A 27,513-nucleotide genomic window follows, 5' to 3' on the forward strand; every position below is an offset into this window, starting at 1 on the left:
TTTCATTTCAAATATTGTGGAAACCATTGCTTTTAATTTGACTTCCAAATTTCTTGTTAATTTAGTATTTATTTAATGACTTAGAGTGAAGAGCTTCCAATTGAGTGGAAACTCCCTTTTCTGCCAGCATGAGTTTCTCTTTAGTAGCCCCTCTACTTTAATTATCTTATGAGTCCTTGAAAAAAGCCTAGAGTTCAGACAACTTGGAAAACATCATCTTCCTCACTGAAGACACTGACTGTACTTCACTGTATCTCTCAAGGTTGTAAAATTAACATTACAAAACACATAACACTCCAACATTGAAAATATTTTGAACCTAATATCTTGAACAAAGAACAAGCAACAACACAACTGTTATCATTTTTATTGAGCTATCCTCTAACAACAGAAAGAATATATTAAATAGGAAAGTCAAACTTATGCTAAACAAAAACACTAAGTTAGTGATAGTGAAGGATTACACATTATTTCAGAAATACAGCTGTCCCTGTCATTGCTATATCCACCTGTGGAAAAACAGCTTCCTTCAGACTTCCAGATCATGCATCAGATTGAAAATTACCAAAATAGACACATTAGAGAAAGAAAATAACTTTCATCAGAATTCCTACTTTTCAAGAGTACATTCTCCTTCAGTGGGCAAACATTAGTCACAGCAATTAACAAACAAAAAAAAAAAAAAAAAAAAAAAAGATGAAAAAAATGAACACAAGCAGAATTTGGCATTTTTGTTTTTCAGAAAAAGCACAGCCAATAGGGGAAGCAGGACAACCAACACTGCCAAAAGATTTTTACCTTCATGATAGTGGCGTTTGTTCGACCATGTCTGCCCATCATTATGGCACAAGAACCTCTGAATACACCGACGAATTATATCTTCAAAGCCAGGTCTCATGGAAGACCTCAGTGAGTTTGTATCAATATTGACAAGTTTGCCTGTAACAGGAAAGAAAATACAAAGTTAAACACTTTACAATTATACCAACTCCTTCGGATAAATACATTTCAGAAGTCTCCAATATCCCCATTTTAATTGTTTGGCAGCCTAAGCACCAGATTTTGAGGACATAGAAGTTACATTTATGAATAATCTGCCATATGAGAACACGGTGATGTTTGGTAGAACATCAATACTGAAAGAGGTCTAGATAATTAAACAGGAGGTTAAGCACCCACAGCTAGTGCCAGAGCTTTGGAGAAGAGTAATTTCTGTTTATGGTTGCAGGTATTCAAAATGCATACACAGTTACATTTTCAGAAGTGCTGACCAACACAATCTACAAATGAACATCATAAACAGTAATTGGCAACTAGTAAGCCCCATCTGGATTATTCAAGTATTTCAATTTCAACAACTAAGACACTTTAAACATCATCTTTCTTACTGTATAAAACACAAGCTTTCAAAAGAGCTCTCACTACCTTCAGTTATGATTTAATATCTTTCTTACATATAAAGGAAAGCACAGTAACAACCATTTGAGATGCTGCCAAGTTAAAACACAAATACTACTTTATATCAAGCTGCCAAATAGCACACTAACATAGAGACAGAAAATGCATCCCACAGTTGTTATTATACCCCACTGCCAACAGAAGTATATTGCAAAACCTGTTGGGAATTCTCAGCATGAATTCTGCAAGTCACTACAGATACACCATTTATTTACATAATTGATTTATGTAAAGCAAGATCACACAGACAAAAAACCAAACCAAAACAAAACAAACCTTCTTACCTTCATCTTGGCTACGTTTCTTACCTGAAAGATCATGTCTTGTAATAAAGCTCTCTGGATTTGTTGGAAATACCCTTTCTGCAGTTGTGATGCGACGTGCCACACAAATCATGCAGGACTGTAAATCTATATTTAAATAAGAATGTTTCTTCCTTAATTTCTCCCCTGTTTTATTATATTAAAGCATCTAGTAAAATACCTGAAGCATCCTTCATTGTTAAAATAGAAGTATAAACAATAAGAATTTAAGTTTTTGCCTTCTGTTGTTACTGAAAAATAAACTTCAGAAACTACAGGTCTTATAACACATACTAAATATTAAAAAGCTTTACTGGGAGATTTCTTCTATATACAGTAATTACAACAAAATTTCCTACCTTCCCCCTCTTCCATCATAGCTCTTGGCTGAGATAAAGCAAAGCATTGCATTGTTTCATATCTTTGACGTGTGTCCTGGTGGCTGCCTACATCTTCCAAAAGATCATGAGAGGTTTTCACCATCATTCGACAATTAAATGTATGGCTCTTCTGTCGAGGTGTTTCACTGGTCCAAGCAACTCCATTAACTTAAAAGAACACAGTTAAGATTTTCAATAAAATCAATTCATAACCAATTTTTCTTAATTTAGATACCTTGTTCCTAGACTAGAGAGATTAAGAAAATATTTTAATGCGTTTTCTCATTTTGCATGTTGGGAATAGCAGTTAGTTTTGAGAATCAATTTAAAAAAAAACCTCTTTCCTTTACATGACATATTCAGTCACTTGAAGGAGAGATGAAAAGTCAATCACATATTTAAAATACAAGCAGTTCCCTCACAGCTAGTCTTGTGGCTTTAGTCAATGTGCTCCTCTAGTATCCATGTTTTAAGTTAAAAAAATTGCAAAGGCTGAAGTAAAGTGTGAATTTCTATCACATTTCTGGTGGTGTACTTTAATACTTTTCAAGTGCTTAGTCAAATATTCTTTGTATTCTAAGTATTTTATTTTGAAAGGCTATCTATTCAAGTTGATTTTTTCTTCTCTGATTATTTACAGCTAACCTGGTAACAGTGCAATAAGTCAGCTTTTATTACCTGAAGATTTTGGTAAGTTTTTAAGGAAGTCCTTGCGGTCCTCTTCATGCAGGATACCATAGACACTTGTATTAACCAAATCTTCTTGCTTATATTGCAGATACTGTGTGACATTTTCTGACACAAATACAATGTTCCCATCTCGATTTACCACAAACAGGAAACCGTCCAATGCCTAAATATTGACATGACATTGTGTAAGAGACACAGCCTAATTCTGAACATAATTAAGTTTTAAAACTATGTGGATGATAAATGTCAAGTTACAATACATAATTTCTTTTCAAGAGTAGAGCTGAAGCTTTAAATTTTTCTCTGGGGGAAATTTTATCTGGTAAGGAATTATTTCAATATTAAAAACTAGCCTGATACTTTGTTATTCTAGTGAGCTATTTCTCAGTGATAACCACCCTTCTTGTTTCATTCTTGCATTATCTGAACACAATGTAATGAATCTGGAACATTATTTCAAAAGCTGGCAAATGGAAACAAGAAGAAATTCAGTAGAAACAAGCAGTAAGACCTGAAGATATTTCCACCAGTGAATGGCAAGATAAGAGGGTCTATTTATATCTTAAAAAACTGTATTTTCTTAACTGAAAGGAACATTCAATATATATGTAAAACAGTTAAGGTTTGAAAGTGCTTTTTAATGGATTCGTAAATATGGAATTGTTTTTCTATGCATAAAGAAATAGTATCTGTTATGTATCTTTTTTTATATAATTATTCTTAGGTTACTTTACGTGATGGCAACACTTCTTTAAAAGACTTTACAATTTAAAAACAAAAACCCCAACACATATCACAAACTTCTAGTCTTTGCAAAACCTCATCCATTTATTTCAATGCCTATCCCCTAAGATAAGCAAAATGTTCCTTGTATTACTAAGCTGTGTTTAGTCATGATGTGCTAATGACTGCAGGACAAAGTAAAGAACAATAATACGAAAAAAGTCAAATGCTATTCTCTTTCCTTCTGCAGAGAATTTCACCAAAAATGTCCCTTTCAAACACAGTTCTGTGTAGAACATGTTCTACACAGTTCTGTGTAGAACATACTATATGATTGCAAGCTTTATTGTAATATTTTCACCCGCTTTAAGTATTTGTTTCCATAGGGATTTACTACACCCTAATTTGTACTTGCCTGTAATAAAAGAGGTCCCAATGAATCCTTATCAATAACTCCTTGACCTGTAGAAGATACATCAGCTTTCTGAACATCATCATCATTAGAAACTGCTTTTCCTGAAACCCAAAAAATACACTTCAGTAAAGCAACATTTCTTTTCATTTAATTTCACATGATGACCAAATTTTAATACTACAAGCCAGATTCTAGGAAGTTTGTGAGTCAAGGCAAAAAAATGCACAGATAAGAGGGGAAGTCTCATATATTGTTAGTTGTTTAAGACCAGAAACAAGTCATAGCTACATAATGCCAAGCCATTTGCTTACATAAATGACTTGGCAATTGAAGTTGGATCAACTTCTTTTTTTGTGAACAATATTTCTTCTGCTGCTTTTGGAATCACTTGTTTGATGAATCTATGCTTTCCATTTCTCAGTGCTCATCAAACACACTCATTATACATCTCTCCTGGTTTTGTTTTGATCATCTCATCATCGTTGGTCACAGTTTTCAGATATCTTTACCATTGTTCCACAGAAAGGCTTGGGCTTGTGTCAGTATATGTGTGCATATGTATTTATGTGTATGCATATGTGTATAATAGAATATTTTAAGAATCCAAATATACCTGTCCAATAAATAAAAACACCACTTACATTTACACTAGCTGACAATAACTACCAAAATTTGATGCTCTGCTGTTTTCCCCCCCCTACTGCAATTTTTAATTATTTGATCTCAAGCCAAATGCATTTTTAATATATTGGAATCTGAAACTTAACCATTTAGGAAGCATGTGTTAAACAGTACAAGAAAGCAAAGCTCACAGAAACATCACAGGGAAGAATAACAATAAAAATTAATATAGCTAATTGGAAGTGTGACCCATTGGAAACTAGGTGTATTTTAATAATTTCAATTCATTAAAGACTTTTTAAGTATAAAGCATCTGTATGTGGAAGACAACAGTATCCTTCATGCCAGTGTGTATTTGGTATACTGTACCAGCGGATGATACAGTATCACCTGGTTTTAGTTTCTCTGTGGACTATTTCAAGCTTTCCTAGTATTTTCAGGAGACTGGTAAGAAAGGCCATATAAAGTTTTAAAACCCTGACTCTCATTAAAAAACAAGTGATGGTAAATATTTGCTTGGTTTTAAATATAAAATTATTTAAGGCATACTAGAGGCTTGGTTCAAGTCAAAGTCTGAAGACTTTCTTGGTTACCTACTATTATGAAAAATACTACTCAATTTCCCAAGTAATTACTGCTTTGGAAAAGGAATCACAAGGAAATGAAATCATTTATTTAGGCTTAGTGGGGAACTATACCTTGTTCTTTTATCTGTCGAATCTGTCTCACAGTTTCTTTCAAAATAGCACATTTGTCTGGTTTGACATTGAAGTTGTCAATGTCACTCAGATTAGCAGAGATCAGTTCAGCCAGTTCCTCAATGTATTTGCTTTCCTGCTCACGCCGACGCTTCTCACCACTGCAGGTCAAACTAGGAGACAAAATCATAATTTCATATTTTTACATATATATATCTATATATCTAACCTACACACACCTATTAAAACTAGGAGGCTGGTACTCTTCTAGCAAACAACACTGAAGAGGGATAGGTGGGGGTGTGTTTTGTTACATTGTTGCTTGATTTGAGATTTGCAGGCTTTTTTTTTAAGAATTGTACTTTTAATAAGTACAAATTGATCTTAAGAGGATACGAGAAAATTACTCATCCAAAAATTACCCCCTGTGATTACTCTACTGTAGAAATCCATATAAACCTACCTTGCACCTGGTGTATCACAGGGCAATGGCTTGCGTTTCCTTGACTCATTGGTCAAGCTATCCAAGGAGTTTTCTCCTAATCCGCTCATCTTGACCATGCATCAGCAACTAAATGCAATAAAATAAGAATTGTTAATGAAGGTCTCAAAATAATAATTTAAAGTGCAGATAACTTATTCAGATATGTTGTTTCTTAGATTTATGAGTAAGTATTTTTACTGGAAATCAGTATGCTCTTTTAAAAAACTATGTATCAATGTAAGCAAAAAAAAAATGTTTAAAAATGCACTTAATTTGGTTCATAGATGTCTAAAGCTTTGCACCCTAGTACTGGGACTACAATATAGTTCTAATTTCTCTGAAAATAAAAAGATACTCAGTGTTCTAATGTGTGTTTAGGTAACTTGAAAAGAAAGTGGTAAATTATATGTTAAATATACTTAAATGTTAAGGATAAAGTTAGATACCATTACAGAAAAGGGCAAGTGATACTGTAAAGCAAGGAAGGATGGGTAACCAGAACACTAAAAACACAGAAATGTTGAATAAAATTTCCTTTTCTGCATGCTTTTTTTCCATGTAATCTAGACATGGTAGCCACAAATAACTGTCAACCTTAGGTGATGCTTGAATGAGTGAGAATTTGGTTCAGTATAAAGCCAACAGATTACTACTAGTACCATCCCTAACTCAACAGGTTACATGAGTCTTAACTTTGTATCTCTTGCTAAACCTTCTAAAATGAACAGTTTTCTAAAAAGTTGAGAACAGGGGAATCAAAGACTTATGAACTCTTTCAATTCTATTGCTTCTGCAGCAAAGATTGGGCCATAATCCAATAAATAATAGGTTGCTTTTGTTAAGGTCTGGCTATGTTAAAAAATCCTGGAAGATTATACATATATCCATGACACCCATCTGCCCTCAGTCCCCAAGAGGAAAAAGGAACACAGCAGTCACCAAGAAGACACCTACATCAGATCCTGCTACACTGCAATGACATGCTGAGGGAGGAATAACAACTTTTTAATTGACCAATTTATGTATCTGGAGTATTTTAGAACAGAATTAGAAATATATATAAAAAAAAAATCTAACAATTTGCATTTTGGTTTTTTGTACCTCATTGGCAACAAGACACATCTGGGCAGTTAAGAGATTACCATTGTCTTATCCTTTTCACAGACATTACCAAAGTTATTGTATATTTAATTTACTGCAGTCCAGTTCAGGTTGCATTTCTTTTGCCAAGAAAAATTGGACTGGATGATCCTTGATGTCCCTCCCAAGCTGGTACGGTATCATTCTTTACCCTACACAGCAACAACAGTAACTGCTCTTAAACATTTAGGTAAGACAGACTTTTCTGCAACATGTAACCTTGATAATGAGAAATCTTTCAAGAAAAGAAAAAGTTCACAAAGGTTCTCAGAAGCAAAACCCACCTTTACTACAGTCATTTAAAAAAAAAATGGCCTAGGATGACAAAATCCCTAGGAACTGCTTTAGGTCTTTCTAAAATCCAAACTGAAAGGGCAAACACAGAGAAGAAGGTATTTGCATGAAGCAGCGGGGTGTTGCTTGCAATAGCTGATACTGTTATTGCAGGATGTTAGCTATGGGTGGAGAATTTAAAAGGACATTCTTTTTAGAGCAGTAGAAACCTTTGAAATGAGGCAGGACAGAGGCCTGCTGGCTGTAATGAGAAGCAAACTCTGGATTACTCTGGCACATGAACAAAACTCATAAGTAAAATGGCATTTCTTTAAAGCACCAGTTCTCCTTGGAGCTAAGCAAATGATACAATACTTAACACGAAGTTGTACTCGTAAGAAATCTTCATCTCAATTGATATGAATTAGAAGATGAAGGTAATATACTTTTCACATCACAACAAAATTAAAAAAAACAGTAAAGCATAATTTTGCATTTAACATAAACAGTTACATAAGATGCCTAACCCTGTAACTATAGTCGTGGACTGCACAGATAAGAAGCTGGTTTTACTTTCATATATTTGACATAAAGCCACGATTAATAAGACAAGACCAATATACAGAGAGATGGAAGATCAAGCCTGAAAACTTCTATCCCATCATACATTCCTCAAAGGCAAAAATCCCTCAAATACATTTATAGTGGCCCACCTTATGTTAAGTTCAAAAGAAATTAACTATTATGCCACTAGGTGACAGTGCAGCACTGAATAACTGCCGGGGTAAGATTTTCTTCAATTAAGTAGCTGAATGAAACCTACTCATCTGAACAAGTAAGCCATTTCAAAAGCAGATTATATAAAGAGGTTACGATCATCCAAAAAGCAGTTGATTATCTGAAGCTGATGATCAACAGAACATAAAACTCATCAGGTCCCACGGCTCCAGAGCTCCCGGCCAAGGCTGAACCCTGCAGTCATTCTGCAGGTGACAGCCACACACACTCCAGGGCTGCTGCTTCCCTGCAGCTGCATTCACAGGCAGAGCACAGAGCTGCAGGGTTAAGAGCTACTGCGGAAAGAGAAAGGAAGAGCTTAAAATAAAAGACTTAAGGATAGGCTCAGGAAGGGTGTGGGCACGCTAAGTATGTCAGAAGCCAGGAGTAAATTCTATTTAAGAGGAAAGATTTAAAATGCATTAAATAGCTGAAAATTTCATCTAGGACAGACAATTCACCAGAATGTAATTTTGCAGGTAGCAGGGTTGCATTAAATTATTTAGAATGGAAACATTTCTGGTTTCAGATCTACCTGACCTGTCCTGACAGATAACTCACAACAGAATTAAATAGAAAACCAAAATGACTACATTTTGTCTCAAAAATATGATACATATCTGAGAATACAACCCTTCTTCTATTTAGGAAAACCTTCAAGCCTAAATATAGAAGCTTGGAGAAGGAAGGAAAAATTACCTAATTTGTGTAGGCTGTTTCCCTCAGGTCTGAAGCTGATGAGCTCCTTCACATTTATTTTCCTTTCCTTAAGAGTATCAGTACAAGCTGAGAAGGCATGCAATACCTAGAACAACTCTGAAACTGCTTAGCTAAAGAAATTACAGAAGCTTCTTCCCAATACAGATGCATTTACAGCACAAATTATTAAGTCAAACTACTCTCCCTGCTGCAGGAAACATTAGCTAAAGAAGCCATTATTCAGTGAGTTAATAATGAGAGGAATCACCAGTTAAAGTGCACCAGGTGATATATTTATGCATTGAATATGAACCCGTAAGTTCTAATGGGCAAGAAAGATTTTCCAAGAATAACTTTGGTTTTAGGGTTTTCCTGGACTTAATAATTATTTCAAAAGACAGCTAGGAAATACAGGTTTCAAAAGTTACAAATTTGATGCAATTTAACTACTAAAAGCAAAACAAATCTAATACAGCCATCTTTGTAAACTTACTTGCAGAGCTAACAGGCAGTAGCAATATTTCTGGCTCATAAACCTACAATGCGGGCTAGAAAGACTCTTCTGCTAGTTTTACTGCACAATGCTATCTACCTAACCAAAACAATTTTTTCAAGAAAAGTCTACATAGTGAAATTCATTATTTGAGTAATTAAAAGAAATCTAAAAACTAGCTTAATTTGACTCAGTGAACAGCTCAGTTATTACACAAAACCTGGCAAATATAAGGAATTATGTTAAATTTTACATCCATACAAATTACCCAAAACACCGAAATTAATGTACCATATATTATTTTTACTCAGAATAACAGAAACATATAACAGCAACAACTTCCATGAAAAATCTCAAAATTGTTCTGCTGTTTTTCTTCAAAGTTGTGTGTATGAGATCAAGAAGTGGATGGCAGACTTACTGCATGGAAGCATGACTGACAGTGGGACTGTACTGTGAATTTCACCAATCACTACCACACTATTATGCACTTTTTAATGAACTTTTATGCAACTATTTCCTTAAAATACAAGAAGCTATAGCACACTGATTACATATAAATACAAAGAAATGCTGAATATAAATTCTATCCAGTGATAAAGATGCTTCTAAAATTTATCTAGTTTATAAGAAGAATTCTTTCAGAACGTCATATTTTAAAGCCAGGTAAACAATAATTCCAATATATATAAAACAATATTTAAATGTTTGCTAGTGTGAGGTCATCAGCATCAGTAACTAATCTTAATCTCCAAATGGAAGTACATATGTTACTCCACTGTATTGGAATATTTTGTCATTTTCATTAAAAATTTTGTAAAATAAAAGCATTCTATGCTACGCTTCATTTAGCAATTGAAAACAGATGACACAAGCCACACTTTGTCCTGTCCAATATGATTTTCCATATTGTTAGGAGAAAAAAAACCATAGTTCTTGCCAAATAATTTAGAAAGCCACACATTTGTATGAGATAGAAAATGTTAAAGCTGATTGGAAGTAAATATGCTCAGACCTACAAAGTTTACACTTTAAGGAAATCTGAGAAAAAACAAGATAAGAAAAGAGACAGTTCAAAGTTTTCAAAGCAAGACACTGTCTAATTCCATTGGTTGCAGCAGTAATGAACTACTACATATGTTTCTAATTTTACCTGTGATATGGAGTCAATGGCAGCAAAATTTTGAGAAAAAGTTACCAACCTTCATATTTATTTTCAAATATTAAGCACTAGTTGTGCATTACCATTTGATTTATTGTTTCAGATATAATCATAAATTTTCCAGAATTTTCCTTCCTTACTGAAATAAGAAAACAAGAAAATTAAAAAACCCTTTTTAAAGGTGCACACACCTATGTCCTTTGCAATGTAGTACATAGTTTTCATGCCAGTTCTGCTATTCCTCAGTGAAAACCATAGATGGATTGTTAAAACAGTACTGGGTATTGCACAAGTTCTCATATTTATTAATCCATCCGCTGCAACAATCTAAGTATAGCCTTCCAAACCAAAACATAGGATTTAAAAAGATATCAGCATTTAGGACCAGAACTTTCCACTTGTCAAAGTTTCAATATTTTAACTGGATTTATTTTTTTTTTTAATAATCTCTAAAATTCTGCCCTGGACTTCCAAGAAAAGGCTGCACACACCAACAATACAGTCTGAAATCAATAAAGTTCCTAAAGCCATTTCCTAGAGAGCATTCAAGTCACAAGGACACCTAGAAATACCAAGCACAGTAAGCAGGAAGTTTTCAGATGGATTCAATAGTTTCTTTCCTGGTCTTACTCATCTCACTCTCACACAAACTGGGAAGGTACTTCAGTAACAGTGTTCATCAGACCACTTTCTGGTAGTTTGTCTGTCAAGGCACAGCTTTCCATTTCCAACTCAAGCATTATCAACCCTTGACCACATTCCCAGCAGCTGTAGTGAAAGACCTATCCACCAAACAGGACATGGCAACTGGGAAGCTTTTGTACTAGCAGAGACCCAAATATTTCAATAATAGATGCTTCAGTTTAGGTTTTGTATTCATTTAGCTGAAGTGTTTGAACACAGAGAAAACCAAAACCCACAAAGCAGAACCATATAGCACTGATTTAAAACATATTCATACTATTTAAAAATCATATTATTTGCATAAAAACATTTTTAGCATTCCTTTGGTCCCACAAAAACATCATTTTTTTCCTATACTAAGTATATATACACATGGTATATCTTGCAATGCTTGGAAGTTCTTCCCCCTGAGCTGACTTCCTGTTTGAAAAATTCACTAAGGAAAAAGCATAAATTGGCTCTTAGTGTTCCCTGTTAACTGGTTTACACTAAGAAAAGCCCCAAATACTTAAATTGTGTCTGATATAAAAAGCAGAGGATATTCCATTCAGCAACTCAGTGTTCTTAGTGAAAATCTGTTATTTTAAACTTCCAATTCCCTCAAATATACATATATAAAAAGTATGAGAGCTTTCCAGTGAAACTTCTGATTCAAAGCATTCTTGAAACTATGCAAAGAATCTTTTAAGACTGACCACAGAAACAACTGATACACAGAAGGTTGTTTTGTTTTGTTTTTCTTCTTTCTTCCCTCCCAATTTGTCTTGTATAACTACATCTATAGTTTGTAAATTGTAGCTTTTAAAATCGTAAGGAAATAAGTATTCAAATTACGTATTCAAATATTTATGGTCTAAATATGGAACAAGTCACTTACTTGTCCTTAGTAAACATCCAAGCACAGCATATTTTTCAGAGGACCTTCAGAATCAGAAGTCATTTTAAGTCACATCCTGGAAAACAAAAAAGGTTGTATATTTAAAAACAAGCAATCAAAACAAAACAAAAAAACCCACCACCAAACTGCTTGCTTTTCTATTTTTTCATCTAATATTAATAATCTTACCCAAAAAGTAAACATTCAATATTGAGATGTTTAAATGTCAAATCAGTTTAAAATTAACTTACAATAATTGCAACTTTCATCACTGTTATATGCTAAACAGATCAAAAGTCTGAATCTTAACATCACAAATCCATCCACTAAGCTAGATCTCCTTTCACATATGAATTAAATTACTTTAAATGTAATTTTATTTTTTTTTTTTACTTTGGAAAAGAAATAATGGAACTGTTGCAAATGTTTGACTGCAGCCCCAAATTATTAGTTTGTCAAGTTATGACTGGCAAGTAGAAATTAACTGGGTAGCCACTCTCTGTCAGTCTGTACACGTTGCTTGGCACATAACTATTATATGAGAACAGCAAACTGCTTTCAGAGCCATGAACTCTCAGGTTTCTATTATTTTGTTTTTTTATTAAATTCTAGGAATGATCAATCCATATTTTTGTGCATTTTTTACAAGGTATGATTAAGTATACCAATTAGTGAGATTCTGGGTTTCTACAGAAAATTACAGTAACTTAGCAATACTTTTAAACAACAGCTGTGTGATTGAAAACTGCTTAAAGCACAATGTAAAACAGAGGCTGTTCAAATTAAATAAAAATAAATTGCTCTTGGGAAAGATTTATGAGATATTCACATGTAAGCATGCACCATAGCCCTAACCAAAATCAAGAGTTCCAAAATTGATACTTCTACCCAGACTACTTAATAGGCAAGAGTTTTAGTCAAGTAACTAATTTCTTAAGCAATTAAACTGAATTTTTTCATATCGACTGGTTGCATTTGCATTCACTGCTGCTTTAACTGTCCCTTTGACAATACTGATTGTAGTTTTATTTATATGAACAGGAATTATCAATTAGAAGGTAAAGGCATAAATTACATTCACTGTACAGTTTGATGTGCAGGTTTTTTTCCTCAAATTTCTACAACAGCACAATGAGTGAGGTGAGTGAGTATGCCTGTGCAAGAACAGAAGCAGTTTAACACAATCACAAACAGAACTCTCACTGAGAATTTGACCTGTGCAGGAGAAATGAACAGCATAAAAGTCATATAAAGGCAGAGAGTCAAGACACAAGTATCAAAAGGATTCTGTGTGACAGGAAAGGTAAGCAGCAAGTAAAAGAACTCTGAAAATGCAGACAGTTGAAGACCACATGAAAACTTTAATGCTATTTTAATTATTTTTTTAATATTCACTTTATATTCCTCTCAAGTAAGTATTCATTCCATAGATGTCAACATCTGAGCTGATTAAACAGAAGATGGAATACAACTTTTAAAAGAAGTATTGCAGTAAAGTAACTAAAAAAGATAACCTTCTGAGTAATCTGAAGGGTTAGAAAAACATCTAGAGTAGTATTTGCCTTCATTTGGTCTGGCCTAATACTGCAGAGGACCACCCAATAAGAACTGTCAACTGGCAAGGCAACATAGACAGATATTCTAAATTCTGTTCTACAGACCACATTGAAATTAAAATAACCTGAAGCAGGTTTTTGTTGGGTTTTGTTTTGTTGTTTTGGTTTTTTTTTTTTCATCAAAACCCTACCCAGTAAACCAAAAAGTTAACACACCACCAAATATGCTACAGTAAAATCTTGGCATATTTCATAAGTAAATTAGACCTTATGTACTACTACTATAAACAGTAAGTCACTACATTGTTATCATCTTGCGTTTAAATCAAAAAATAAAATATCTCCTTTTATAATATTTGGTCTTTTCCCACTAATGAAAGCCCTGAGTTACATACTGAAAGTTGACCACTCAACTTTCTTATTCCTCCTGCTTCCTTTCTGAGTAGAGAGAACAGTCAACATTTTAAACACAAAAAATATTTTATTTCAATATAATTTCCTGTTCTGCCTCACTCACATGAATGAGTTTAGATTATTACAGTGCTTGTATCAAAGCACAGTCGTGCAGTAAGTGATTTCTAGTCTCAGAGCCAGTATTCTTCCAGAAAGCTGGGCATTTGGGGCTGAGCAGCCAGCTTCTCCATCAGCTCTCACCACACCACTACCACTTTCAACACATGAGCATACTGCTTCCTGTCTAAAAACTGCTCAACCAGACCTTTGACTGATTTCCCCTCTTTCAGAATGAGCTACAAAGACACTCAGCTTACACCATGTAGAAGCTAAGCACCCGGAATAGCCCAGCTACTAAATTTAAGTGTACATACAGTCCACGTTTTGATCCAATTCTTAAAACATGTCAAAAAAAATTACATCAGAGTTTAGATGGGATGGCTAAGTAACAAGCCATAGTGTTGCCTGTGACAAAGACAACAATTCTGAGAGAGAGCTAAAGATACACTTTATAAAGGTTAAATATATACATACATATTCATAGTCAGATGTGCTAGATATGGTAAATACAACAGCTATTTTTTGCAAGAAGACATAAAAAAGACTATAGCTGTAAAACCTCCTTAAATGATTCAGAGATAATTAACACTCTTGTTGAAAAAGAAATCAAATACAATACACTACACTTCAAACTAGAGTACATAAAACCAACATAATTTTAAAACTCATGGGGAACAGAAAAGCACTGCAGATAAAAAATGAACCTTAACTACAGCTTTGTGGCTCTAAAAGAACAATGTAAAAAACTACTGGAACAGATAATAAGATTCAAGTGCAGGGAGTTAATAAAGAGGTCTTGGTGTACTGTAATTATTTTATACTAAAAAGTCTTTTTAAGATTAAATCAGCTATACTTACATTGTGAAGCAAACAGCAAATTATATTGTCAATTGTATTGACTCATCTTTATCTTAATCTTACATTTTTATCAGTACAATAAGTAAGAAAACACTACTCCAAAACATTGGTATTTGCTCACTCTCTTTTTTCCCCACCCTCTCTGCCAAAAAGGTCATTTTCTAGATAATAAATGAGTCAGACAGAGACTTCAATGAATCAGAGCTGTCAGCTAAAGAAGAAAAAAAAGTTGCCATCTATAATCTGGTAGCCAGTGAAACACACCTTGTTGCAACATGCTAAATAATCCTAAACTCAGCACACATCCTTTTTATACTGTATGTTCCATCTTAGGGACATTAATAATTTTTCAGTCTTGTCAGGTTTCATTTACCGGTTCCCCTGCAGTGTTTAGTAAGCACTATGCACTCCTGGGCTATTTTTCAGACATGACAATTAACTTGAGCCTTGTTCACTTTGCATATATTAAAATGACAGGATACTTGCAGTTAAAGGATGGTCAGAGGTGAAACACACTTGGAGTGCATCTCCTGTTTCTCTAATAAATAATGCATGCGCTCTATTTTTGGAATGTCATTATTTGTTAATTTGTTTCCTATACATCCCTGTTTGCTAGTCACAGCAATAGATCTAGCACCCTGTTATAACAAAAAAAATGTATGAAGAGAGAAGGGGGGGCTCCAGTGAACTCTGTTGTAAAAAAATTAGTCTTTGCCATATGCTGCAGAACGCTTGTAAAAATTTCTCACCTGTCAGGTTCTGCACAAAGCAGTGTGGTAAAGTGGTTACTGCATCTCATCACAGGTCCAAAGAAATGTGAGTCACATTCTAGACTCAGAAGCCAGCTGTGAAAAGGTATCAAATTTATTTGGCTAGATGTGTTTGTTAGGATAGGGCTCTCATAAGTAAAAGGCAATTGGGTATGCTTCACCCATACTACCTATTTGCATGACTCTGGCAATAAGAATTGGTGAGCAGGCCAAAAAATACTGAAAGTAGCCTTCAGTCTTGACTGATTTCCAAACCACTGTACTACAAGAGGTAATTTGGGCTTTCAAAATAGCTGATGGCAACAGATGAATGTTTTTAGAATATATATAGAAAGTTTTTTAACACAGGGAACTCCTTACAGACCTGGATCTGGAACAGTTAGTAAACAGATTTTTTTTTTAAAGAATTATTTTAAAATTAATAAATATATGTAGAAATAAAAAAATCCTTACCTCAAGTATCACAAATGAAAGAAACAGCATGTGATTTCTGGGATGTTATAATGGGACCTGGGAATACTTATCTAGTAAGAAACCATAGAACACCACCATTCTTTTCTGCACCTCCAGATAGTTAAAGAGCAGAAGAAACTCAGGCTCAGTAGCTGACTGAAATACATATGGTCTACTTAGGTTTTATATTAATATTTAATGAAGTTCTAAAAGTGGAAAACATTTATTTCCATCCTCCTTGCCAAAAACACTGAGTAGTATGGAAAGAGATTGTACTATGACCAGTGCACAAACCCCTCTACTATTCTAACAGTTATAAAATCCTAAAAAATTATATTTATAATAGAAGTATTCCATTGACAAGACCAAATACCCTTGCCAGAGCTCACAGAAGTCCCAAGAGTATTGAAGAGTCACTTTCCAGCTCTCTATACAACTACTGCATAGGTGAATGCATGCCATTTGACTCATGACATAATCCACAGGCTAGTAAGAAGACTGCAAGCTGTACAATGCATCTCTATATATTACAATGTCAGCTTAATTAGGGATAAAGTTTGAGTTAATTCACATGATTTTTTAGAATTGAGCTACATAAGCCTAATTTATTTATAGATTAGTCTAAAGTGTAAAATCTCTCTAAATTAGAAAAGGACATCAACTAAGAGCCTTAAAACATTAAACTAGCAGTTTAACCATATAAATCTGAAAACATTATTTACTTATTTTCAATCACTTCTAAATTTAGTTCTGCTTTTAAGCAGACATATTAATTTCAGTGATGAAAGTCTGACTTACGCCTTATCAATGCATCACTCAAATTCTTTTTAAAAATTTACTGTTATGCCTTATGATAATGTGATTATCTTTTCATACCAAATTTCAATCACTGCCATTACAATGAAAAAGTCCGATGCAAAGGGATGATTGATAGAAACTAAGTAACAATCATACCAAATGCAAAAAGAAAGTGATAACTACTAGCAGATATTAGATAGGATTCATGGCACAACATATAAAATTTGGAGATTTATACTATATGGGAACAAAATCACACATAAATATGGGCTGGTTTTTTTCTTACACAATACAATAGGCATCAGAAGTGAATGATGGAGATATTTTCCTACATGATCAGATAAAGATAGGAGAGCTGTTACCTTAATTTTACTATGACTAAGGATGTAGTTTTCCCTTAAAAGGGAAGAAGCAACTTCCCACAGTTTTAATATAGCAAGAATTCAATCTGCAACTTACCAACAAACAGCAAGACCTATCATTTTCTTTGAGGTAGCTATGCAAAATCTGACACTTCACTAGTACAGAGTACACAGGATGTCCTTGGTAAAAAAGAAATATGTAGTCAACTAAACTTTGATTTTAGTTTGAGTTTGATTCAGTCAATACACATGATCCCTCTCCAAGTTATCAAAAAGACTATCCCCTTTCCTGAAGCTCTGCATGTGCCATCAGCAAGTCCATTTTACTTCCTTAGACCCTGAATAAGTTCACATATATTTTTATATATTATTAGCAACTGTAAATATAAATAATTTATATTATATAAATATTAGAAACTTTCTTGTAAAAGCCTGTCCATTGCAAGATTAAATTTAGAGACAGAAGTCCTTTTACATTTGGAGCTAAATCACTTAACAATATCAAAATGCCTTCAGACAAAGGGGAAAAACAGCTGGTTTTGACAGAATGAAACACTATCAGTTTCTGACACGTGATTGCTATCAAGTAGGTGCCAGCAGCTTTTTAACTTCTAGCAGTAATACTCAGAAAAACATTAAAACCAAATGAATTTGTTGCTTTTTTCACAGTTATTATTAGCCATGGATGTTTATTCCAAGTATTTTCAATTTAGTCTTTGAATCTTTTGCAAATCAAAAGCATTCACAGCTCAGTTTATAAGGAGATTGGTTTTAAGAAAACTGCATATTTGAAGAAGTAAACACTTTCAACTGTAAAGTTGCAGAGCAAAAATATTTTTAAATCACAATTGCACAGCTGAAGAAACATTCTAACTATTCTCTTTCTATTTGCATACTTAAAAAGCAAGCCTCAATTAAAAAGCAAGTCTCTCAATTAAAAGCTATAAGCAATCTAGAATTTTTGTAATGCTCTAATCATACTTTTGTTTCCCCCATTCTACTTCAGGCAACTGTTCATCTTGGGAGATCAGATGTGATCTAGCTGATGCTCAAGTGCTTTATATACCACTGTCATTAATCATCCTGCCATACATTCAGCCTATCAGCCTGTTCACTTCATCTACCATTTTCTAGCACTTGAATAATCACAAATTATTAAGCAGCACAAAAGTTTATCAACAGCTGGAAACTTCAAATACTTGAAAAGAACAGTCTTGATGTTTGTATTTCCACACAGCTCTATCATGTTTTGCCTTTAAGTACTGGGGAACAGCAAAATAGAATTGTTTCTTCACTCTTATAGACCTTCCCAGCAGATACTGCAAACTTCCAACAGAGCTTACCTCTTGTTGGGTGGATGATACAAAAAAATACCATTTCCAGCCAAACTGACCAAGAGAGTCAAGTTCTTACGCTGGGCATAAAGGCTTCTATAGTGAAATTGCCTGAACATTTAATACATCAGATTAACTTCCAAATTTACTGCAATGTCCTGGCCATCAATAGAAAGAGCCTCTTTGATTCTGACAACTAAAAAGCTTTGATTGAAATAACACAAAATTAGGTCTGCAAAATATGCAATTCAGGGTGGCAATTTCATTAATTTTTATATTAATGTCTAGACAATCTTTTGCTCCACATTTATAAGAATACAATTTGTTACACAATTAACAAATTAGTTTCCAGTGTTAACCTTGAGAAAACTCCAGTCTCTCAAGACTTCCATATTACAAATACGAAGAAAATGGCACAGTATCATGATTCATTAAATATTCTGGTTCCAGTCTTTTTTACAATAGTATTAGTAGCAGAATTAGGCCCAAATAAATTAATAGAGAGAAATTAGCCTTCTCAGTGGTGCTCTGGGACTGCAGCAGGCAAGCTGGGATACAAGCCATCTAAAACATCCTCAGAGTAACTTCTTTCCATTCTCCTAAATGCTCAAAAGCCAGTTCAACAAAATATACCATCTCACACTACTCCAGGCCTCCAGTAATGGACAGAAGGAATGATCAACATCTTTAAAAGAGCTCCACAAGTTGTGTGGCCTCCTGTCATGTATTTGCAGACAGCTGAAATACACAATACTTCAAAGAGCAGAAAAATACAAGGGAACAGTATCCTGGTATGGCAAAATAACAACAAAGACAACAATGAGAAGCACCTTAAATCACTTAAGATGTTTAGATTTAATAACAGCAATGTGTGAAACAACTAGAAATGATGCTATATCTGTCGATCTTTTAGCTTTTGGGTGATCTTTAAGTTAAATAATAGGACTGTGCAACAGACAAAACCCAGCCTACAGAACTGATGAAGAATGTGACCTGCTAGTATATTTTTAACACAATATTAGTTGTAACTGGAAAATAAAGTAGCCAGCCATAAAAGAGTGTTGGTAGAACAGTTCAGTGATGTAATGGAAAGCACAAAATAGTTTCCTGTTTCTATAAACACCTGCTTTTTCTACACACAAATAACATATCTGAGGAGCGTGTTTGAAAAAAAAAAATCCTTATAGAAGAATAATTCATATTAACTAGACCACTGTTACTGCCTGCTCAACACAACCAACTGCATATCTGTGCAACTAATAATATAAGCAAATACAAATTGCCTACCAGGACACCTCAGTGTATAGAGCCAAGAGTCAGAACACACATGAGATTCCAAGTACTTGAAAGAAAGCTACATTCATGCTCAGAGATACAAACATCAATTCACTGCTCTGACAGGGAATCTGGTATGGGGGTACCTAATCTCAGAATAGAACAAACATATCTATATTAATTCTGCAATTAAAATACATTAAAAGCATTTCTTTTAAATTGTCATTCCTAATGCTCCTAGTTAACAGTACAGGTGGACACACCTGCTTTTAATCTAAAAGAAAACAATAAATACAGCTTTAAAATTCTTTCAATTGCACACTTATATTTCATATTTTTCAGTCAGTGAATTCACAGATGACTAAATAGTTTTTGTTGGGTGAAACTAATTTTGCCATATTTTGCCCTAAATTTCTGGTACACAAATAAGCAGTCAGCAAAACCTTGCTCTCCCTCAAGTAGAATAATTTTAAGATTATTTGTGACCTAAATTTCTTTTTGTATAGCCCATGCCAATTTGCCTGAGAAAGGAATCAAAGGAGTAGCGGTCATTAGAGCTGCAAGAGAGAAAAGAGCCCAGAAGAGCCCACACATCTGTGACATCTCAGTGTGAATGGAGACAATAGGAGCCTCATACAGCCATAATGGAGGGTGTGGGGGAGGAAAGCTAGCAACCCCTTTTTGTTTGGATCCTGAGATGTGAATAATTCTATAAAATGCAGTAAAGAAACATATGTGGCACAACTAAATCAGCCTTCTTTCTCGATGGATTTCTTAGCTGTATTCAGTTTTAACAAGAATCAGGCAGAAGTCATGTAACAGACTCAAACAGAGAGAGGTATGATGGGCACATTTCCTAAAAGCAATAAAACAAAAGGGCAAATCCATGGAACAAAACCTAGCATTTCTTTGGACCTCAAAAAACATTATTGCCTGGCCACCACAGAATTAGATCAGAAATTTAAAGAAAACAAAAAAACAAAACAAATCAAATCAAATTCTTACTAGATCTCACTGATTAAAACTCAGAAAACTTTCAAAATTTATTTCCAAATTTGACATGGTGTTTAGTGATTCTTTAACCAACATGATTACTATCACTTGAAATTGAATTAATCAGCTCTGAATACATCTACTGTAAGTTCAGAAAGACCTTTCAAATCTTAGGCTTCATTTTTAATATGAGTTTTTTACTAGGAAGACACATTGGCACCCTAAAGGGACTAAGCAAGTAAGACAATCACTGAAAACTCCCAGCTTAAAAGTCTTGAATTACATTATACGAATCAAGATTTAATTTTCAAAACCAGTTAGAATTCTGCCAAAACATTTTTCCACATTAAACAAAGACATACAGAATGCATGACACATATATTCTGAATTTTCTAGCACATTATGTTTTGGTATTTGTTCACACTGCTTGTAGCTCAGATTCAAAGTATGGAAACCAAATATCTTAAATACCTTTAGTGGGGGTGAGGAACTCAGCACATCAATGAGTTAATGCTTGTGTACACAAATAAGAACACAAATAAGATGGTGTTATTCTCTATAAAGTTACTTGTGTTTAAAAAACAATATGCACCTCAGAAGCACTGGGGAACATTAATTTTCACATCTCTAGTGATATGTGAGGACATCACCACATTCCCAGCCCTCAAGATGGAGAAGTGATTACACTGTCACTGTATGACTGTACCGTGATGACTAGAGAGGAGGAGAGAAGGAAAAAAAAAAAAAAAAAGCAGGCTTTCAAACGAATTCTGGATAATAGCTGCTACACCTACACACCACTTTTGAGCAGAGAACAAAAACATCAAAAAATACTTTTATGGCTCTGTAACAAAGTTAAGGGGGATACCACAAGGAAAAGGTTAGCGTTTAAGAAGGAGAAAGCTCATCTACAGGGGAAGAACTGAAACACCCAGAGAACATGGTAAATTGTAAACAGGAAATACGAGACTAAAAAAAGAATGAGAAGAGTGCCTTGCACTGAACTCCAACTGATAATAACAAGATATTTAAACAACACATCAGGAGCAGGAAGTCAGCTAGAGAGACAGCAGACCTCTCCATGGCAAAGGCAGAAAATGGGCACTGTGAGAAGAAAAGCCATAGCTCTGAAAATCTTTGTGTTGGCCTTGACCACCGAAGATACAAGAGAGATTCCAGCTTCCAGCATTTCAGTGTAGCAAACTGGTTGGAAAATAAAAATTAATTTTAAAGAATTATAGAGGAAGAATTAAACCAAACAGACACATGAGGTGTTAATTGGTCACCAGGAATAGAAAATCATCCATCATGGCATGACTTCTGAACTGGGAAAGCTTACTGGAGGAAAAAAACAAAGTTGCACAGAACCAAAGTGACTTCAGACCAATGCAGTGTTTCTTGTCTTTTTAAACCTGCTAAAAGCTGTAAGAATATATATATATACACACACACACATATTATTTCACTCAGGGAACTTGTAAAGATACTCCTTTGCTAGTATGAAATGTGACTTTCTAGGGTTTGAGGACAGAGCTTTACCAGAAAGCTTCCCTAGTAATTGATTAGTCCAAGAAAAATGAGTGGAATAAACATGGCACTGTAATTCTGCACATCTAATATTTTCTAAAATTCAAAACTTCAACCATTTATGAGCCAGAAGTCAATGAAAAAGGAAGAGTGAAGACAGTTCAGTTAAACCTTGAATTGGGCAACTCAGTTTTTTAATTTCAGTTGTTTTTTTCCCTTTACAACTATGTATAATTGAAAACCACATTTCTCTCATAAAAAAAAAAAAAAAAAAAAAAAAAAAAAAAAAGATTTAACCTCCTTGCTTCTGCATCTTCTACATTTTTTCTAGTCAGATTTCAGCATAAACTGTCCATATTTTCAAATTTTATTTTACATTGCTGGGGGAATGAAATACTGGTTTTCTTCTTAAATGAGAAATGATATGCTTTGCTAGTCACGTCACTGTCACAGTTGGGGTTTGAAGAAAAAAAAACAAATATAATGAGTTTTGGAAAAAACTGGCAATACTGCAGCCTTCAACAGAGACTTATAAATACGAAGACAAAACAATTGTTTTTTCCTTCATATATTAACTGCAAAGTATTTTAACATGAAAAATATTTAAACATACAATATCTGTGACTTGTAAATGGCAAAATTGCTTCAAGAAAAAATGCATTAATGTTATTTAGGTCATGAACAAAAATAAGCATATTAGTCTAGTAAAAATATGTATCTTAGAGAATGAACAAAGAGAAACACTTGACCATCAGTGCATTGTGCAAAACTATGCACAGAAAGGATCTGTAAAATTCAAAACTACAGACTTGTTTGCACTAGACGACTTACTAGCATTATTATACCAATAAAACACTATTTCTACATTACACCTATCTTATAACAAACTAACTGGAGTTAAAACACCTTAATATCTGATAAATTAGCACAAATGTTCAGTCAGGAACGTTCAGCCACTATAAGGCAGAAGTCTAAAAATAGTGTCATAGTAACACTGATACATTTTACCATGTGGGTAAACACAAAAATTTGTATATTCAACAAATACCTGTGTGCCAATCACCTCATTTCCTTTTCTAGATTGATGGCAAGTGAACAAATGTATCTCTGGAATATTTGAAAACAGAAAAGCTATCTAAGAATACTTAAGCAGCCCAGGAGAGAATACACTGCAAATGCTGCAGTACACTATTTGTGACATTCACTCATTTACAACACTAACCTGAGTTTTGCACAGAATCACAGGAGTAACATCACAGCTCAAAAGCTGGGTTTCCAGCAAAGTAACCCAAAATACATCAATAAAGAATGCAAACCAACTTTCCTCAATAAAGATGTGCCTATATACACAAAAATATTAGTTTTCTTGAGTACATGTACATGGTGGGATGCATCAAAACAACACAGAAAATACAGTTAACCAAATCTGTCTCTTTTGAGATCAACTGATTTTTAAAACCCATCTTGAATCTACATGTTGTAACAAACTCATCTAATAAAGGCTGAATTCCATACTGACTTGAGACCTTAGATTAAATTTAGTAATTTAGATATTTTTTTTTAAAAAGAAATTCTTTCATAAGTGATTTGAAATTACTTCAATGTAGAAGTAGAGTGTTTGGCATGAACATTAGTATGAAGTATTTAGTAAGAACATTTGTGAGGAGAAAGGAATGTACCTTACACCACTGACTGGCAATGAAAATTACAACCATCACAATCACACCCATCCATTTTATCTTTAGGGGCCACCTACAATCACTCATCCATTTTACCTCTAGGAGTCACCTACAGTTTCAGGTTACCTGAAATCAGACCAATGTGATCTGTTCAGCACTGCACTGAGTTACTGAGGTATCAAGCAACTAAGCCTAAAAATAGACAAGCAAACTGTGTAGACCAGCAGAAAATCTGTCAAATATGAAATAACAATTTCTTCTAGAGAGATTATTAGGATTATTAAGCAGGAACAATTACATATAGAGTTCTGAACATTTCAACACAATCACAATTTTTAGAACATCTAAATCAAGCAGAACATTCCCATTATTTGGCCAATGCACATTAACTGGATACAAATATATCAAAATGCCTACCAGACAATTTCTTCAAAGAAAGTAAATGTATCAACATCTTTTTAATTTTTTTCAGAGAGAAGTTTTTGTACTGTATTCGAACATGAATTGTATTTTAACCATATTTATTTTCTGGTTTCTAGAAAATGAATGTTTCTAAAAGAGTATCACACATTCAAAACAAAGAAGTCTGGTCTAAAGTTCACTGAAACATGCAACAGCAAAAAGTTATTTTAAAGCCTTAAACATTACTCTTACTGTTTCACATTATATTGCCAGATTACAAATCTTTAATGTTGTGGCTATATTTGATAAACGAATATCATTGTGAGTTTATAGTCTGGATTCTCATCTTAATGAGAGTTAACATCTTTAGAACAAAATGTTCAAAGCTGCAAGACATATGCTGAACATGTGTATACAAGTAAAGCTTTGAAAGCTGCTTAAAAATGTGAGAATGAGTAAAGCTCACGTTACTCTTGATAAATGTCAGCTGTCAGGCATTGCAGTCCAATACACACTATTTTTTCCACAAGCTAGAGCCCAGAAAAATGCAATTTTTACTTCACCAGCTGAATATAACACATTTACATGGCAACACCTACCCGAGGTCAGAAGTTTAGCATTTTCAAATTTTAACTGCCAGAGCTGGGTATTCTTACATAGACAACATCACCACACTGAATTTAACTGAAGTAATTCCAAAAACCTTGAATGAAGTTAAATATAAAGCTCTAATATACACACTCAACATCAAACCAACTCAAAAAAAGCCTGAAAGAGAAAATACAGTTGTTCTTATATCCACTATAAATAAAATAAAAACTCTATATTTTTTTACAGTCCAATTTTATTTGAACATTTTCTGCTGTAGTAAATCACTCATTATAAAATGCTAACTGTGTCTTGCAGAATTAGCTCAACAAACTGAGGAAAGTCTTGGACCACTTAAAGGGCATGATTGGAATCAGACTGGCAGAACTTTCCACTACGAAGTGTTACTTTATTATGTGACAGAAATATGTCAATCATCTCTATCCACCAGTGTGGTTCACTTAAAATCTGTTCATTCCCGAACTCCCCCATTTGAAAGCATATTTATCATTCCAGGTATTTGAAAAAATTATTACTATGCTACCATAACCATGCCAAAGAGTCAAAATTTCACTGTGATTACCATGTTAACAAGGAGGTTTCTTCTTACCCAACTAAGTCTGAAGCACTATGATAGTCTTTTGTGAATTTTTATTTGAACTATTAACTGGTTTTCCTGAGTAGGTTAAAAGCTCAGTGTGCTGACAGATTATGAAACACACATCACATCAATACCTTTCCCTCCCTGTCTTTAAGTAATAAGTATTCTGATCCATTTAAATTTAATATATCTATTATTCCTATACTGGAATTTTCAGAACCCAGAACCCTTAGAATCAGTTTGTTTCTGTTAATTCAGTAAGAATTCTATCACCAGCTCCCATAGAAACATTAAGGCTGAAAGTAATATTTCTTTCAAATTTTTATTTTCATCAGGAAACAAAATCTTTTACTTTAGTATTTTTATTAGTCTCAAACAGAATGACACAGTAAATGTATTTTGTCTTATCAGAAGACTCACAAGACCTATATTTTATTTAGAACTATTTCCCAAGTAATTTAGAAACACAGGTGTGCACTGTACACAGAGCCAAGAAAAACAGATAAAATATCTCTGTTTACTCAACAGACACCTTTTAAGCATATTCTGGTACTATAATCTATGTTAAACCTGGTGCCTGCATTGGGTAAACTTCTCTTTTAAATCATTATTCCATTTTGCTTGATGGTTTTTAAGAACATCAATAATAACTTGCAATGTTCACATTTATTTTAAAAAGACACACTTCTTACACGCTAACTCTTCTACTGTTTGTTTACAGTTATAATAGGTAACCTAAATGATCTTTCATCAACCACACTGAACTCCAGTACTGCAAAAACGGTGCATTTTTTGTAGTAAGTCTACCAGCTACATGCAGCAATGTAAACATCAAAATAACATCCTCTGACTGCTAAAGTGATTATAAGCACTAATCAGAGCAAACTATCAAGTTTCAGAACACAAACTCTTCAGATCTTTTTTTTTTTTAAGAATATTAAATACAGAAGTCTCCTTGCACATTTAATTTACAGTATTCATTGCATCTGCTCTAAAACCAATATTGGTAATGTGAAATTAGAGGTAAACAATCAAGGCAGAAAATCTAATTAAAAGACTGTAACATAAAGTAATATGCCTATTGATACTGTCAAGAAGATGTATAGTTCTGAAGAGTAACATTTGTATATTCTGTTTCAAAAACACCCCTGTTTGTCTAGAGGACTGGAAAAATCTTGAAAACATTAAAAATAATTAAAGTTATCAATACATATATATATTCAGTACATATAATTCAAAAGTATTAATATAAAAATCATAGAAATTATCAGAAAGGTTGCTATCTACACAGGTACTTTTCATATGAACAACAGTCATAGATCAGTAGAAAAGGATATTGAGACCATCGCAGAGCTTATAATTCCCCTTCCTTCTCCATTTGCATAGCTAGGATAATAGAGCTTTACACTCTCAATTTGTAACTACAGTAAATTGGTATTAGGTAAAAAGCAAAATTATTTCTCCTACTTTAAGACATAAGAAATTCTCTGTCAAATATATTAAACTTTCCGTAAATGTCCATGTTTGCTACACATCCTTTTTTCCTCCCCAGAATAAAGCTTAGCACTTGTAAAATACTCAGATACACATCACTAATTTTCTTATTTCTATCAGATCCCAGCCCTGAGGTTTATTACAAAATAATCTCTACAGTTGTCTGTTCTAGTGCTGGAAGTGGGAATTTGTTTTAAGTAGTAACATCCAAAATGAAAAATATTCATTCTCGATTTTCACAGTGTCATTACCAAAAGACTACTACAGCACATGGAACGAGCAAGACAAAAGACATAACATTTCTGCTGACAAATCTTTTTTGCTCTGAATCTATTTATATTTGTCAGATCTTTGATTTATCAGGACATTCCCTATTTGTACCTGAAGAACTAGAATTATGTCCTGTAAGGATTACAGTATTATTATCATAATTG

General features: G+C 33.8%; 1 protein-coding gene across 13 annotated transcripts in view; it reads right to left on the reverse strand.

The window, feature by feature from the left end:
* Positions 1-27,513, reverse strand: part of NCOA3 (nuclear receptor coactivator 3) — a 77,057-nt gene that overhangs the window by 15,210 nt on the left and 34,334 nt on the right. For 11 of the 13 annotated variants that reach the window (XM_071759940.1, XM_071759941.1, XM_071759951.1 and 8 more), the window contains 8 exons: positions 11,877-11,952; positions 5,751-5,858; positions 5,288-5,460; positions 3,969-4,069; positions 2,819-2,993; positions 2,120-2,308; positions 1,767-1,868; positions 799-939 (listed from right to left, as the gene is read on the reverse strand). In XM_071759940.1, coding sequence (XP_071616041.1) covers positions 799-939; positions 1,767-1,868; positions 2,120-2,308; positions 2,819-2,993; positions 3,969-4,069; positions 5,288-5,460; positions 5,751-5,848 — 979 coding nt within the window. In that variant the 5' untranslated portion in view covers positions 5,849-5,858; positions 11,877-11,952. Of the gene's footprint in view, positions 1-798; positions 940-1,766; positions 1,869-2,119; positions 2,309-2,818; positions 2,994-3,968; positions 4,070-5,287; positions 5,461-5,750; positions 5,859-8,660; positions 8,728-11,876; positions 11,953-15,552; positions 15,621-27,513 lie in introns of those variants that run through there. The other 2 variants (XM_071759939.1, XM_071759945.1) reach the window with 2 other exon arrangements.

This window comes from Heliangelus exortis, chromosome 16, assembly GCF_036169615.1.
Source record: "Heliangelus exortis chromosome 16, bHelExo1.hap1, whole genome shotgun sequence".
In the NCBI taxonomy this organism is placed as follows: Eukaryota; Metazoa; Chordata; class Aves; order Apodiformes; family Trochilidae; genus Heliangelus; species Heliangelus exortis.